General features: G+C 43.0%; 1 protein-coding gene across 2 annotated transcripts in view; it reads left to right on the plus strand.

Annotated features, from left to right (window-relative positions):
• Positions 1–16,341, plus strand: part of CELF2 (CUGBP Elav-like family member 2) — a 618,606-nt gene that overhangs the window by 221,881 nt on the left and 380,384 nt on the right. For both annotated transcript variants that reach the window (XM_090041759.1, XM_090041747.1), the window contains exon 2: positions 13,657–13,689. Coding sequence is in view for 1 of the 2 variants with exons in the window: in XM_090041747.1 (XP_089897873.1) it covers positions 13,657–13,689 (33 nt within the window). In the remaining variant the exon portion in view is untranslated. The remainder of the gene's footprint in view (positions 1–13,656; positions 13,690–16,341) is intronic.

Below are 16,341 nucleotides of genomic sequence, written 5' to 3' on the forward strand. Positions count from 1 at the left end.
ATTCTTCTGCAAACATGTGATTGATCCCTAAATACTGGTTGTGCTAGTTAGCGTTTCACATGTCCCCCATGACGGTCTGACTTGGTATGTGGTTTTACTGACATACAAAAAGCTAAATTCTGCCCCCACTTATGCATCTGTGCAGTTGAGTCTGGCCTCCAATTACTGTCAATATCTCTATTGCCTTGACACTTACATTTTTGCAATCTTATGTAAAAGAATTTTGCATCTGCTTTGATGCAGGATGCAGGGCACTGGAAAGCCATGCCTGCAGTTTTTCTACAAACAGAGATGTGAATTCATTAGCACCAGTGGGAATTAGCCATAATCACCAAAATAAGGAAAAGGACAGTTTGGTCTTCATTAAAACCAGATCTTTTTTTTTTTCGAGCTTCTGCATCTCCAGTTTCAACTTCCTCAGGAAATGAGAGTTCTCAGAAAGGGCCAGCCCTCCCACAGACTTCCCCTGCCGCTGCCTTCTGCGTGCCATCTCCCTAGATAACTGAATGCTGCATGCCAGTGGTGGCACTCACTCCATCAGTTCCCCAGCCTTTTTCTGGGGCTTGTTACTTTGAGAAACTATATAAGGACAGGAAGAGGATAATTTTATATTTAAGAAGCTGGATTTTAATCTTTTACATCAGTTCTCACCTCTGCCACAGATTTCCTTTATAACTTTGGAAAGTCGCATAATCTTTGTGCTTCCACAAAATGAGGATAAATCAACTTTCTCCTGCCCTTTTGGATGCTAATCTATTTTGGGTTGGCACCGTGTCATACTATGTGTTAAGCTAGTGCATAGTAGGGGTGTGTGAAGTGGGATATATTCAATTCAGATTCAGATTCAGCCTGATTTGAGGGATAGTGATTCAATTAGATAAGTCGGATCACTGTCCCAATTCAATCTAGCCGAATCCAAACCTGAAGATTCGATTCTGATTCGGAAAATCAGCAATTCAGCCATAGACACAGCTTTAAATGTTTTTTTTCTACATACCTCAAGGTACCAGGCACAGCTCGTGAATGCTGCAACACTGGGGTGGATGGATCGTCCCACAGGAGCATGTGGGCACCCCCCACATGCTCAGCGACAGACCCAGAAGTGGACCAGAAGTAATTCCGGTGGACTGGAAGTACTTCCAGTCCACTTCCAAGTCCACCGTCGAGCATGCAGGGGACCGCCCCCACCCCCCAGCATCCCCCTGGCTCCATGATCAGCCATGAGGGGACCCTGGGTGCCCACCCGGACCCAGGAGGCACCAGTCACCGAGCCAGAGGGCAGGAGGCGTGCACTCCGTTGTGAACCCAGAAGTGGACTGGAAGTGCTTCTTGTCCACTTCCAGATCCGCTGCCGAGCGCACTGGAGACCCCCTGTACTTCTGTGGGATGCTCCATCTGCTTGACAATGTCAGCATTCTTGAGTCTCCTAGTACCTTCAGGTGCATAGGAAAAACATGTAAAGCTGTGTCTATGTCCGAATTGTCGAAGCTTTCCAAATCGAATCGGAGGCTTCCAATTCAATTCAGAAAGATTAATAGGTCTCCTGATTCAATTTGGAGTTGGAGATTTGGCCGCCAAATCTCCTCCGAATCAAATCAGCAACCAAAGGTTCGCAAAGCCCTAGTGCATAGAATGATGGACCCTAATTTTTAGTAGGAACCTATAGGCATCACTGCTATACGAATAGCAAGGTATCATTATACTTGGTACAAAGACTCCTCTTCTAGAAGATCACATTCCCTGAATATGTTTGTTTTAACACCAAAGCTACAATTTTAGTATCTAAAATGCTTCTGTTTAGAAGGCTAAGGAAAACGTGCAATGGTTGAGTAGGTATATGACACTGGTGACAGACATTCACATTGCTATGTCGAGTACAAATTATTGTTTTCATTGTAAGGTGCAAAAGTTTGAAATTCTGATTTAACAAAGTTACAACAGTGAATTAATTGACTTTAAAAATAGTCCTGAGGGCAAGCATCAAGCATGTTTCCTCATGTCCTCTGCTTGACAACAGTCAGCTAGTTTTGCAAAGTATCAGCTTGTACAGAAATAGCTTGTACATATGAACTTACTGCATCACTTCCTAAAAAAAGACATTTGTGCTTGAAAGGCAAATTCTGTGGTGGTTTACTTAATAACAATGTTGCAAACATACCGGATCCATTCGATAGAGACATTTTACAAGACTTACAGTTTTTAATATTCTGTTATAGCACCAGATCTAGTAGAAATGGCAAAACAGTAACAAGGAAACCATTAGCCAATAAGAAAATCCCTTTGAAAACCTTAGGTTGTTTGTTTTAAATATAAAACTATTTACAACAATTTTGATTCTTGTCCTTGTGGGGTTGCTTGTAGGACATTATTCCTAGGAGAGGGCATAATGTATTTACCCGAATCCAAGATTATTTCAAATTAAGATTACCACCTCCCCCATAATTAGATTCTATACATGAAAATTATAAATGTGTTGTAATTTCCCAGATGTAGAAATTAATTAATGGAAGGTCATCTTAAATTTGTCCCACCCACTGCTGTGGTGGGTAAAGCAGAGGTGGGGGCAAGGAGCCAGACCCCTGTCCTTGCTGCCCTGCTCTTTGCCCCCCCCCATTCTTGTCCCTGCTCTCTCTTGCTGTCTATCCCACACAGCCACTTACCCCCCCCCTCCACCACCACCCTGGCTGCCTGTTCTATTGCAGCTCTGCTGTGGCTCTGGGACAGTCAGCAGCCCCAGCCCAGCCCAGCCAGGGAGAAGCAGCAGCAGCTGGGGGCTACAGGGACCAGAGCTGGAGCAGAAAGGAAGAGGGAAGAGGAATTCAGGGCAGGGGGAGGAGTGGGAGACAAGCAGGCTGTACAGTCTCATGCTCCCCCTGAAGTACGTGAATGGGTCTCTCTTCCCTGGCTTCCCCCCTCCCCTCCACCCCACCCAGAAAAAGAGAGTCGATCTGACCTATAGAAGTCTAAACCAGTAAAATCACAACACAAAGGTTTTCAAAATTCAGGAGAACACTAAAACTAGAACCACATGCATTCGCTAACCATTGGTTATTTTAAAGTGATCCTACAAAGCCAAGGGAATGCTTCACCCGCAGATTGGTATGATTACTCATTTCAAAATGGTATTTCCATAGGCAGTATTCATTCCTCCAAGTCCACGTTCAACTAATCCCCTGTGTGTTGCTGAGAAAAGGAGGCAATACTGGGTCTTTGGTGCTGTTTTCCAGCTGTAAAATCAATGTTCTGGCTATTTGTGGTCATTAAAGGTTCCATGGTACTTTTCTGCAAAAGTAGAGGCATTAACTCCAATGTCCTGGTTAGATTCCCATTAGATAATTATGTTCTTCCTGGCTTAAATGCCCCCTGCAGTTATAAGTGGATAATTGTTTACTTCCTGTTGCTGTTTTGCTTTGCTCTGTTGAATACTCATTGTCCTTTCACCTCCTCTTTTCTGCGTTGCAGTGATAGGTACAGATTTTTTTTTGGGGGGGTGTATGTATGTGTGTGTGTATGTATGTACGTATGTATGTAAATATATATACACAGTTTGTTAAGGGTTCAGTCCGAGACCCAGTGATTAATGGCATCCATCCAAGTAATCACAGTTCTTATGATTCTCCTCAGAATTACCTGATATTGCTTTGTGTGGCTGGTATGGCAGATAGTCCTGGAGAAATATGATTTTCCTTCTATTTCTTGATTTCTAGTTACATAACGGGTCCCTTCACATACTGTGGCATGGATACTTGGCCAAGGAAGCTCTGGAACCCAACTTTAAACCGTTGCAGGATTCTCCAAAACCAAATTTGTCAACCAAACCTTCTCTTTTTCTACCCGTTGCTTGATTGTTAGAATAGACAGATTTGGTAATGTAGCTGAGCAGCACATTTCAGCCCTTGGCAAACAGGTGGAGTGAATTCCATCATTAGGGAATAAGGAGTATCTGACAGCTTCCTACCTTTCTCACAGCATATAATAAAACACCCTACTCCGCCCACATGGGTAAAATGAGCTGTTAGCTCAACTGCCTTCAGTGATCTCTGCTGTGACCCATTGCATAGCTGTCCTAGATTGTGCAAAGATTACTCTTTGCAAGGTGGAAAACTTTGGGTGCAGACAGAAGTGCAGCTGACTTTTGCAAAGTGTTCTGAGTTACATTACTGCAGACCAAACAGAAGTTCACTTTTAGTTCCAGGAGAGAGGGGAATGGTTCCCTTAGCAATGGCCAGGGCTCTCTGCTAGTACTCACTGTTTTCAGAATGGGAGGAGGGAAAGGCAGTGGAGGGAGCTCATTCTTGGGGCTCCCCGGCTGGTGCTGAAGGATCTGGATGAATTGCCGCCTCCCCACCTTGGGGGAGTCTGCAATACATCCATCCCATCCTGGGGGGGAGGGCTGAACACCCCCCCCCACACACACAAACTAAACTTCATCTCCCTTTCCAGACTAAACTCCACTCCCTTTCCCCTCTCCCATTCTGAAAACAGGGACAGGCTGGGAACTCCAGACACAAGTTACAAAAGATGCTACATTTGGTACTGTCTTTAACTGATCCAATGAGGGGTCAGATTTTCACCCAGTCAGCCATTTTCTAAGCTGTTTGCAGCTGTGCGCTTGTATTTGGTCACACCTATAAACTGCTTTCTGTGGCCAGTTCATGTGAAAATCATCACCTTTTTTGTGTTCCAACTTTTTACAAACATTAAGGGGTTTAAGGGCCAACTGCATTAATTCTGTACAGGCTCCAGTGCCTTACAAGGAGGTATGCTGATATACACCTTCTGGTGATTTAACATTTGGCCCTGAAGACTTTTTGCATGTCATGGAAAGACTTTTGATATAAGTAAAAAAAAACGCAAAACAAAACAGATGTGCATATGAATGCTGTGGGAGACTGCATTGGAAGTCATGTGACAGACATGCACTCTGTTAATTCCCCCTTTCTGCCATGTATCAGTTTTCACATCTATGAATTTATCTGAAAGAGGGAAGGAAAGAAACAGATTGGTTTTTACTGGAAGGAGACCAGAACAATCGTCAAATTAGATGGGTCGTAACATTTTTTCATTAACTATTTTTAAGGTACTTTCCATAAAGAGATTTGAAATTGTGTGAAATAGTATGTACAGCTCATTCCTAAAGAAACAAGAAGTGTTTCTAAACACAATCCTGACCAGCATGGCTTCCACTTAATGAGTTTTCCAGTATAGACTAGTCGGGAGAGTGCGGGGTGCAGACTCAATATTATAGTACAGTTCTATTATAATATTTCCTACAACTTTCTTTCCATCTCTGCTGAGGCTTAGGCCAGAATCTCTATCCTGTTCAGAAAGAAAAATTCACACAGAGTAAAACCACTAACTATAATACACAAAATGCTTAACGTAGATGGTAATAGCAGGCGCCAGTTACCCTAGACTACCACATGCTTATTTAGGACCAAAGCATCAATACAAATGCAATGTTTACAAAACCCTTTTATGGGGGTGCACTGATAGAGATTTTGGGGGTCAATACCAATAGCTGATTTTTAAGGAGGCATATCTGCCTATACCTATCCGATTTCCGATATGCAGCTCTTCAGCTTGAAGAGTTGCATCCAGCTAGTAAGTCTGTTGTAGGGGAAGGCGGGGTGGAGGGGTAGATCAAGGCTCCTGTCGTGGGGGAGGGAACAGGGCTGGGGCTGGGGCTGGGGCAGGGGCAGGTGCTGACTAGCAGGGCAGGGAAAGGCATGGAACAGAGACACAAGCGGCTCGTCTGGGGGGCAGGTTGGGGGGTGTGCCCCTTTGGATCTGCATGTTGCAGGGAGGGTGCAGCTGCAGGGTGGGATTGGGGCCAAAGCAAGCATGGGATGGAGGCGTGGCTTATTGGGGGATGCGGGAAAGGAGGGAAGTGGGTCCTGCTGCTGCGCGTGGTTCATCTAGTGCTCATTTGCCAGTTCCCTCCACTGTTCCCACCACTCATGTAGGAAGGCATGGGGCAGGTGTGTACCCCCAGATCTGCCTGGCCCCAACCTGCCCTGTGCAGATCCAGGGCACACAACCTACCCCTGTGCCCTCCTAGACGAGCAGCAGGAGCAGCAGCGGAAGCCACCATCTGAGCCCTGGCTGGACAGACCCCAACCCCACACCCTTCCTCATGATGGGGGTCTTGATCTGCCCCCCACACTCCTTCCCTCTCCCCTTGCCCTTCCCTTTCCCCTTCCACCACACCAGACTTGTCAGCTGTACACAGCTCTCCACACTGCCAGGCTCTGCTCCTCACTGCCTACATGCTATGCTGCAGCTGCGTGCATGCACAGGCATTTATCAGCCAAATTATCGGTTGTATCAGCCCTATTTCCAGTACAGAAAATTTTCTTTATATCAGTGCCGATCCAATATTGGACCGATGTATCGGTGCACCTCTACCATTTTAGAAATACTTTGGAATAACTTCCTCAAATACACTGGTCAGCAGTAGGCTTACTGGTGTTCTCCATCCAGTTGTACTCATGTTGCTGGTTTTACTGGTATTTCAAGGCAAGGTTTTGGCAAAACATTTATACTTTGGTGCACACATGCTACTAAAATCTCACAAGGCTGATTTCTTGGTCCATTAAATAGGGCCTCAAAACTCATGTGAGTGCATGAATACTTCCTTGAATTCTTCAGTCTGAAAATGGCATCTTCATGTTTCTTCCAAATGTTCCCAAATTTCTTCAGCAAAAGGTGCAAAACTATTCACGGCAAGCAGCAAGTTCAGTTAACGAAGTCAATACAAGCATGCTCTCCATTTCCCATCTGAGATATTGGAATCTCTAGCCTGTACCCAAGCTAATAGATGGGGTGATGGTGACAAACAGCCGCTGAGTCCACAAATCAGCCTTCGGTTTTCTCCCCATCTCCGACAGCGCACACACACACATACACATCTCTTTGAAATGCTGAGTATGTGGAACCTGCCTTCTCCTACCCTCTCCACATTTTCAGAGAGAGCTATTGAGCTTGTCTTGTCATTACCCTACTTCTCTATTTCTGGGTTCTCTTACATTGTCCTGGTCTGCTCTTTTTATTCTTCTGTACAGACATAGAGGATTGACTAAAATCGATGTCCATGTTGTCTTGCCACAGTTCCTTTCCTTTTCCTTAGTTGGGACTTCAAAACAATCAAACACTGCATGTGGGTTACATCCGAAAAGGCTTGATAGTAATGCTGCTTCATAGAAAACACACAGTTCAGCTGGTCTGCATCTTCCTAGGTGGAACTGTATAGTCACTACTTCCATTGTGAGAGCTTAGACCTTAGGGACAGTTGAATGTTTTAGCATAAAGTCATCCACTGGCTAACACTCTCCTCCTGTGAGCAAAAAATGTGGTGTTCAGTGAGGGTATATTAGTGCAATATTTAGCCACGTAAATTTTACATTTGTGCATGTGTGTTCTTTTTTAAAGGTTGTCCTTCCAAACTTTAAACAGAGTCTTACCATTATGCTATTTGGTTTATTTGTGCCCTGAGTATTATCTTTGCCAGTGTTGGCTCATCTAAGACTGATTTTTTTAATAAACTTTTTATTTTGTTTTTCCTGCTGACACAATAAATACAGACAATGATTTACTAAGTGAGTCATTTGGAAGCAGTAGGAATGTGAAAATGAGTTGTATAAGTATTTTCTGTTTCTTGGCTATTTGTTTTTAAATAAACTTTTTTTAGGTTTTTTTTAGGGTTTTTTTTTATATAAAGGTTTTATATAAAGTGACTATTTGGGAGATTTTTACTGTGATAAATGTTACTGTTGTAGAGGCAATCATTGCAAGTACTTACTTTTTAATAAGGGGAATCCCAGATTTATTTGATAGAAATATTGTTTGTAGTGTTGTAGTTGTGAAGATCCCAGAAATGCATGAGAGGCAAGGTTTTTTGTGGTCTCTTTTATTGGACCAACTATATAGTTGGGAGAGCTTTATAGCCATCAGGGCTAGAGACAGAACAGACATTACACAGAGACTGGTTTAAGTGATAATAGATTTCATAGACATTAGGGCTGGAAGGGACCTCGGAAGGTCATCGAGTCCAGCCCCCTGCCCAAAGGGCAGGAAGTCAGCTTGGGTCATAGGATCCCAGCAAGATAAGCATCCAATTTGCTCTTGAAGGTGTTCAATGTAGGTGTTTGAACCACCTCCGATGGCAGACTGTTCCAGACATTGGGGGCTTGGATAGTAAAGAAATTCTTCCTTATCTCCCACCTGAAACAGTCTTCTAGCAGTTTATGACTGTTCAACCTTGTCATCCCTTGGGGTGCTCTGGTGAACAAATGTTCCCCCAGGTACTGGTGGTCACCCCTGATAAACCTATAGGTGGCCATCAGATTACCCCTGAGCCTGCACTTTTCCAGGCTAAAGAGCCCCATGGCTCTCAGCCTGTCTGCTTTCCTGACCTCTGATCATGCGTGTGGCTCTTCTCTGGACTCTCTCAAGCTTCTCCACATCCTTTTTGAATTGTGGAACTCAAAGCTGGATGCAATACTCCAGCTGCAGCCTCATCAAGGCCGACTACAAGGGGAAAAGGACATCCGGGGATTTGCTTGAGAAGCATCTACGGATGCAAGCCAGTGTTTTGGTTGCTTTACTAGCCGCAGCATCGCATTGTAGGCTCACGTTCATCCTGTGGTCAATGATGACCCCCAAGTCTCTTTCTTCCGTAGTACTAGCCAGTGTAGCACTGCCAAGCCTATAAGGATGCTGCAACTTTTTTTTTTCCCAAGGTGGAGAAGCTTGCATTTTTCGGTGTTAAACATCGTCAGGTTCTCGTCCGCCTATTTGCTGAGCCTGTCCAGGTCAGCCTGGATCACCCGCCTATCTTCTGGCGTGGATGCTTTGCCCCAAAGTTTGGTGTCAGTGGCAAACTTGGCCAGTCCACTTCTGACTCCAATGTCCACATCATTAATGAAGATGTTGAACAATATGGGTCCAAGGACAGAGCCTTGAGGGACCCCGCTGGTCACAGGACACTATGATGAGTGACTTCCACCAATTACTACCCTCTGGATCCGACCACAGAGCCAGTATCTCAGCTAGCGGTTCATGGTGGACCCAAGGCCACAATTGGCCAGTTTTGCCAAGAGGTGATCATGGGATACCAGATCGAAGGCTTTTTTGAAGTCAAGATATATGACATCAATCTCTTCTCCCTTGTCCAGGTGATAGGTCACCTGGTTGTAGAAGAATTGAGATTGGTCAAGCAAGACCTACCTGCAACAAACCTATGCTGGTTATCTGTTAGGATGTTGGCGTCAGCCAGTCCATCAAGGATGGCCTCTTTAATAAACTTTTCTAAGATCTTCCCCAGGATAGAAGTCAGGTTGATGGGCCTATAGTTAGCTGGATCCACTTTCCTCCCTTTCTTGAAAATAGGTACCACATTGGCCTTCTTCCAGTCTTTGGGCACTACACCAGAGCACCAGGAGTTTTCAAAGATCCATGCCAGGGGCTGGGCTATGATGCTCGCCAGCTCCTTGAGTACTCTGGGGTGTAGATTGTCAAGGCCGGCTGACTTGAAGGTATCCAGCTTCTCAAGATATTCCTTCATGAGGTCAGCATTAATGGAGGGCAGGGGATCTCCCTCTTCTGGACCTCCCTGTCCCATAGCGGGCATGGGCATCCCATGGAACTGATAAAAGACCAACGCAAAGTACCCATTTAATAGATTGGCTTTTTCCTGAGCGTCAGTTGTCAGTTGCCCCATCTGGTCCAACAGGGGTCCAATGTTACCCTTGCTTTTCCTCCGGCTCCCCACGTATCTGAAAAAGGACTTTTTATTGTCCTTGATGCTCGAAGCTAGTTGGAGTTCTGTCGCAGCCTTGGCTTTCCTAGTTTGCTCCCTGCAGGACTGGACCAGTGCAGAATAATCCTCCTTGGAGGTGAATCCCATCCTCCATCCTTTGTAGGCCTTTCTTTTTAGCCCCAGAAGATCAGAAAGTAGTTTAAATTTATAACAAAACAGATGTTCAGTGCACATAAACCGGTTTCAAAATGGCTAAAATCAATTTGAGGTAAACCTGGTTGAATGTAGTATCAGACTTAACTGGTTTGGGTCAAACCAGCTTCTGCAATGTCTGTCCCGGATCCCTTCCTGGTTTAACTTTAAGCCAGAGTCCTCCAACATCCCAGATTCTTTGCAGCCCTGGGTGGGGTGCTCTGCTCCACAGCAGGATTGACTCTGCCCTGCTACAGCTCAAACTCAAGCAGAGACTGCAGCCACAGCAGCATCTGCCTGGCATCCTTCCCCCCCACTCCACCCCTGCTCAAGCAGGGATTTCCTCTGTCCCCTCCCACAGCACAGACCGTAGCCAGCATGTGGTATGCTAGCTAATGCTGAGAGGTGTCTGTGTAAAGGAGACAGGACAGTGTCTGCTTAGCGCTTTTTGAAGCTTAAAAAAGAGTTTGCACTAATGAAAGAGGCTTTGTTTTCTTGATGGGCTGATAAACACGGTTATTCCCTGTGTAACTCCCTGCTGTGTAAGTAAATGCAGTGTAACTCTCTGCTGGCTCTATCACTGATCAGAGGAGCAGCGGGTGGTGGGGAAGGGGCCCTCCCTAATCCCAGCATCCTGCCAGGGCCTGGCCATGCCCCACCCTCAGCTCAGCACTATAGAAGGGAAGAAAGGGCTGCTCTAGCACCCCCAGCTTCTAGCATGAGCCACTGCAGTCATGTGCCTGCATTTCTTCAGTCCCATAGGAGATGTCTGTGTAGTTACAAACTGGTTCAGTCTAGCCAGGCTATACTAACCTGTAAAGATGGAATCAATTCAGGCTCAAGCTTTTTGATTCTCTGTCCCTAGCCCATGTCTCAGGCCTGAGGAAGGACATTTGATGCCAGAAAGTTTGTCCAACAAATCCCTCAACTATACACTTAGTCCAATAAAAGATATCACAAGTTGATAGTGAACAACCAGTCTTCAGGTAACTAGGACTCTGATGTTGTTTAATGTATTTTTTTTGCTTTTGAGTTGCATTTGTAATCTGATCACCGTTTGAAAGCTCATTCCCTTATACATTTTTGTTAAAATGAAAATTTGATTTATCAGAATGCAAAATTGATATTATAATTAATCATGCCATTCCATGCTCTGTAAACTGGATGAGCGTGTGCTTATTTTGTTATAATACTGAAACACATGTTAAAATAAGTTTCATAGAGTTTTGTTTGTTATCATTACATTGTTTTATGTGATTAAAAAACAAAAACAATCTCTTTTGGAAGATGGCAGCATCTTCCATAGCCTTTCCATCCCATTTCACTAAGATCTATGGGAGGGGAGAAGACTTGGGATTACAATATATGAGAAAAGGGACCCGATTAGTACAGAAACCTTTTATCAAAAGGCTCATTAATATTTTATAGAAATCTTACTATATTAATAACTATGGATTTTGGAAACTGTGAGAGTCTTTGGGATATCTCATCACTTGGAATCAATGTTATGTGACTCATAATACAAATGCAATGTTTTAAAATCTGTTGCTACACAAAACACTTTCTCCACAAGATCAAACCGAAATGTGTGCTGCCCCAAATTAGGTTCTTCCTCTTACCCTTTTCCATTCAACCCTTCAGCTTTTCATACTACTGGGTGTCTAGCACCATGGACTTAAGAGGTATCTGAGATTTATATATATATATATATAAAAAAAACACCTCTCCAATATATTTATATGAGGTGTCTGAGGTTATAATATACTAAATGCTAGTTTGGTTGTTATCACTAGGGGCTGAATCTAGGGATCGTAGGTATAACTAGGACCTTTAAAAGTAACTGACAGTACATGGGATAGAGAAGTGGAGAACACCAGTAGCCCTCTCTAGCCCTGATGCCCCCCTGCAAAAGCTAGATGCAGTTGCAGTCCCTGTGTTTCCTGAAATAATGCACTCCAGAAAAGATTGGAAAAGGTGGAGAGATGCCATGTTTCTGTCTCTGTGCATAAGCCAACTCATTCTATGAGCTTCTGTCCCATCAAATGATGTAGCAGCCACACCGTGCCCCGTCAGCTCCATTTAAAACTTTGCTTTTTTGTTTTATGTACAAATGCCAAACTAACCTGTGACACTTCACCCTGAGAGATCACTGGAGCCAAAAATTTAGAAAGAATCAATACAGGTTGATCAGTGCAAATGCGCAAGTTTGCATCAGCTGCAGTTGTCGGTAAAAATCTATCAGTGAAATCTTTTAAAACAAAGATGGCCTCATGAGCCATAGAGGCACTTATTCAGGATCTCACCATATCATTACACCAGTACCAGAAAAAGCTTGCATGTTAGAAAATGTTAGGAAAATATATATTATAGGCTATCTTTTGGTGCAATTCAGAAGCTAGGATAAAAGGTGGAGACGTTGTCTGGCACTCTAGTACGCCACACACGAGGAATGTTCATAGGCCCTCATTTAAACATGTATATTTTTAAGTTATGATATGACATTAAGAAGTTTATTATTAGTAACTCTCCCCCCCTCACCCCCCGCCCTTTGTGGGTGTTTACATTATTATCTAAGGCATGTCAGAGTGGGTATTTTTGGATGGCAGGTAGGTAAAACGAACGGACCATTTGTCTGATCATGGTAGCAGTCCATATGTTCCTTTTGGTTTTTGAGAAGGAGAGTGTTAAAAATAACAGCTTTTCCTTACAAATTCTCAAAGTAGATTGACTCTTTGAATAAACTGACATCTTCCAAGAATGGGTTTAGTAGTGCAGCTTGATTTTGGTTGTACCTGTGTTGGTCTAAGGACATAGGCAGGCAAAGTTCTTGGGTAGATGTGATATCTTTTATTAGAACAGCTGAGTAGTTGGAACAAAGTTCTTTGCAAGCTTTTGGGCACAAGTACCCTTCTTTAGTCATGGGGACACTCTGCCATTGTTCCAAGATCTCCAAGGAATGAAAGAAGCTAAAAGTGTGACAGGAGGTCAGTGAGAACATAAATAGGTGGAAACGAGGAAAACAATGGGTAGAGAAGGGAAGGGGAGGGGAGGGGAGGGGAGGGGGGAACAAGGGGGTAAAAAATGAGTGAAGGTAAGCAAGGGAGACTCTGCTATAGTGATGAGTTCTCCAAGGTGGAAGAGGCAGTCTGTAAAAAAGTGAATTTCCTGTATTTGTCAGGAAAAAGGGGTTGTTTTTTTCAGCATGCAAAAATGTAATTTCTCACTTTTTAAATTACTACTGCCCAAGGCCCAGAATGAGAAGATTCAGTCCTGAGCCACAGTAACTTCTGTACATCATAGCTTCACAAAAATTGCAGTCAAAACCCAGTATTCCTCCCAAGTCTAAAATGAGAGCTTTTTTTCTCCTGTGGCGAATGGACTCACCAGGTTCTGGCTTTCAAGGAAGCAGCAGTCCTGGCATTTGAAGTCATGACTTTAAAGTTGTGCATAGAAAAATAATTTCAACCATCCAAAATTCAAACCAGTGAAATCTTTATTATCCACCTCCACCATCTATTTCTTCTTTATCACATGAGTGTACGTGTTATTACAATTTTATTGTTTCTTCAAAGGAAGTGCATGAACGATATCAATGTGAGTCTGTATAGAAAATCCAGCTGGTGTTAAATGTCTTCACTTTAAAAAAAAAATATTGCAACCTCTTATAACACTAACCAATTTTCCCTACCTTATATCTCTTTCAGAGAGACTGCCGAGTTATCTGGAACATTACCAAGGTAAGCAAGCTGTTCTAAACTAAATCTGTATATCAGCCTCTGGTTGCTGCTGAAATAAGTGTTACCTCTTGAGACAGCATCATTCTTTCATGAAGAAGCCTGCCATGGTGAGGGAAGAAGGGAATACTTATATAAGAAGAAAGCACTTTGATCAACCTGATTTGTTGCCCTATCCAATGCAATGGCTGTGAAGTACTGTCACACCCCCTCCCCCCAATAAAAAGGATCACTCCAAGGCCAGGTACAGACATTACACTTCTAGCGGTATACGTGATTGGACACCAGTCTGTACCCGTAACAGACCAGAAGTTCAGCGCACAAAACTGTTCTATATATTTGTAACAGAACAGAAGTTCAGCACACATAGACCGGTTTAAAAATGGCGGAACTTGGTCTAAGATTTGCAGCCCCTCCTCCCCCCACCAAAGGGCAAATGTATGTTGTGTTGGCTACCAACCTAAACTACGCCGCTTACAGAAAACCATGTAACTTGGACCGATTTCACCTTAGGCTTTTTGAATGTCTGTACCTAGCCTAAATCAACATGTTTCAAATTGCTTTGAGGCTTAGCTCAGCTTTCTGCTGCTTCAGGACAAGCATTCCAGAGATGGACATCTGCCAGGTTCAAGCTACATGTGATGCAGGTGGCTTTGACTTTGACTTCCACCCATAGTTAGAATATAAAACAGTTTGAAGATCCAAATGAAAGAATATTTAGAAAGCGGGAAACCTCCATAGATCCAATCTACTCATTGGCATGTCATGGAAGTAAGCTTTCAAGGAACAGGTTACAGGGAGACCACCTACATATTACGGATGAGACGAACAATATGTTGCAATCATGCAAGTAGGAAAAAAAAAAAAGAAAATCTGGGGTGGCATCCTGAATTCTGTGAAGTGACAGATTTACATTCTGAATATCAAGCAACAACCCATGTGTTCCCTTTGCATCTCATTTCATTGCAGCTTGTTTATTATTCAGCTGTGTGGTTTTTTAATAAGCTTAGTTATTTTTCAATGAATATGATGTTGTAGTTTGTTCGTAATGAAAATATGTAATATACAAACAATGAGATCCTTGTTGCAATTGCCAAATTGATTTTTTAACATGATAATAGGGGCATTAGACATGTCAGTTTGTTTTCATTCAAAGGCAGCTAAAACATCTGCCTAACTTTTTTTTCCAGAGGATCACTATGGTATTAAGAGTTTTGGCTTTGCCTAGTTCCAATATATAAAAATTAGGTGCATCTTCCTTTATTTCATGGCTGTTTTCCAAGCTTGTTTCTCTTGATAGTGGTTTTGAAGGTGCAGTCTTGTTCAGGATAATCAGATGTTTGTGTTTTCGGGTTCCTGTCATTTGATGCTTTATGGCTAATGAAATACCTTGGAGCAACAGAAACAGAGCCTCTGAAATATTGCACTGGTTAATGAATTTTATGTTGTAACAAACAAAATGCGTACAATTCTGCAAATGGCCAAAAATAAAAATAGTGATTCAAAAAGCAGCTTAACAGTGATTCTTTCATGGAAAATATTAGTAATTTCCATAATCCGTATAATTTAGGACTGGTTTTAAAGGCGGAACAATTCTGGTTTGCCATTATGTCATTAATTTAATCGAGGCTAACTGTGAGCTGCCTACATGCACACCCCTTCTGCAGAAGGAACTTCTATCTTGGTACTTTTAAACATTTCAGACTTAAAATGAGAAATCTGCAGTAGGTGCTTGAGTAAGCATCCTCTGTGTGTCTCATTACTAATGATAACCTAAATGTGTTTTTGAATTCCTGCCACAGTCAGAATTAAAGCCTTGTGGTAATATGTCAAAAGTAAAAATGAGATTATATAAGCAATGTGCATGAGGCTTTGTAATTATATTATAAATATTAAAACCAATGATCTTGTCTAGATTAAAACAAATGTTTACAGCTGTGTGCATGCTTGCATTCTCCCACAAGTCTTCAAGCCTTTCTCTGCTGTGGTCCTGTCATTTGGCTTCTCTTTACAGAGATTTTTTGCTGGATAGGTTCATATTGCCCGTAGTCACCCTCATGTGCCTAATGGGACAAAAACACTGCACAGTTCACGCTGTTATGTGCCATTTACACAACTACACCCAATGGCTTTGCTCTAATACTAACAGTAAGTCACAAGGATATTTTGTAGTGCAAGTCGATGAAATCTTTTTTTTTTTTTCCCTGCATTAGTAAATATAGCCAACGGGCATCTTCTTTAGCCCCTCCAAGGGCTATGTGAGTTATCTGTGTATTGGAGGCCTAACTACCAGGCTCTGTGAGGTGGGGGCAGCCAAAGGGGCCAGGCTGGCGACGGGGGCAGCAGCCGCCATTCTAGCAGCCTCGTGCTTGTTACACTACCGCTGTGTATGTAAGCATTTGTCTGCCCATCTGGAGGGTGTTGGCATTCTCAGAATTAACTGTGCCTCTTAAGTGTTTTCTGCCTTTGTCCAAGGTAAAAAAAATATTCCAAATTTATACCCTAAAAAGTAGGTTTCTAAATGGAAAGTTGGTGTTTCAGTTTTCCAGAATGCTAAATAATCAGCTGTAAGTTAAGGGAAACGTTTTCTTCTCTCCTGCACAAACCAAGAGAGAAACCTATGTTTATTCTTAAAGAATAAAGGCAGCAAAAGAT

This window comes from Crocodylus siamensis, chromosome 4 (genome assembly GCF_052110815.1).
Source record: "Crocodylus siamensis isolate JL-2025a chromosome 4, ASM5211081v1, whole genome shotgun sequence".
NCBI lineage: Eukaryota > Metazoa > Chordata > Crocodylia > Crocodylidae > Crocodylus > Crocodylus siamensis.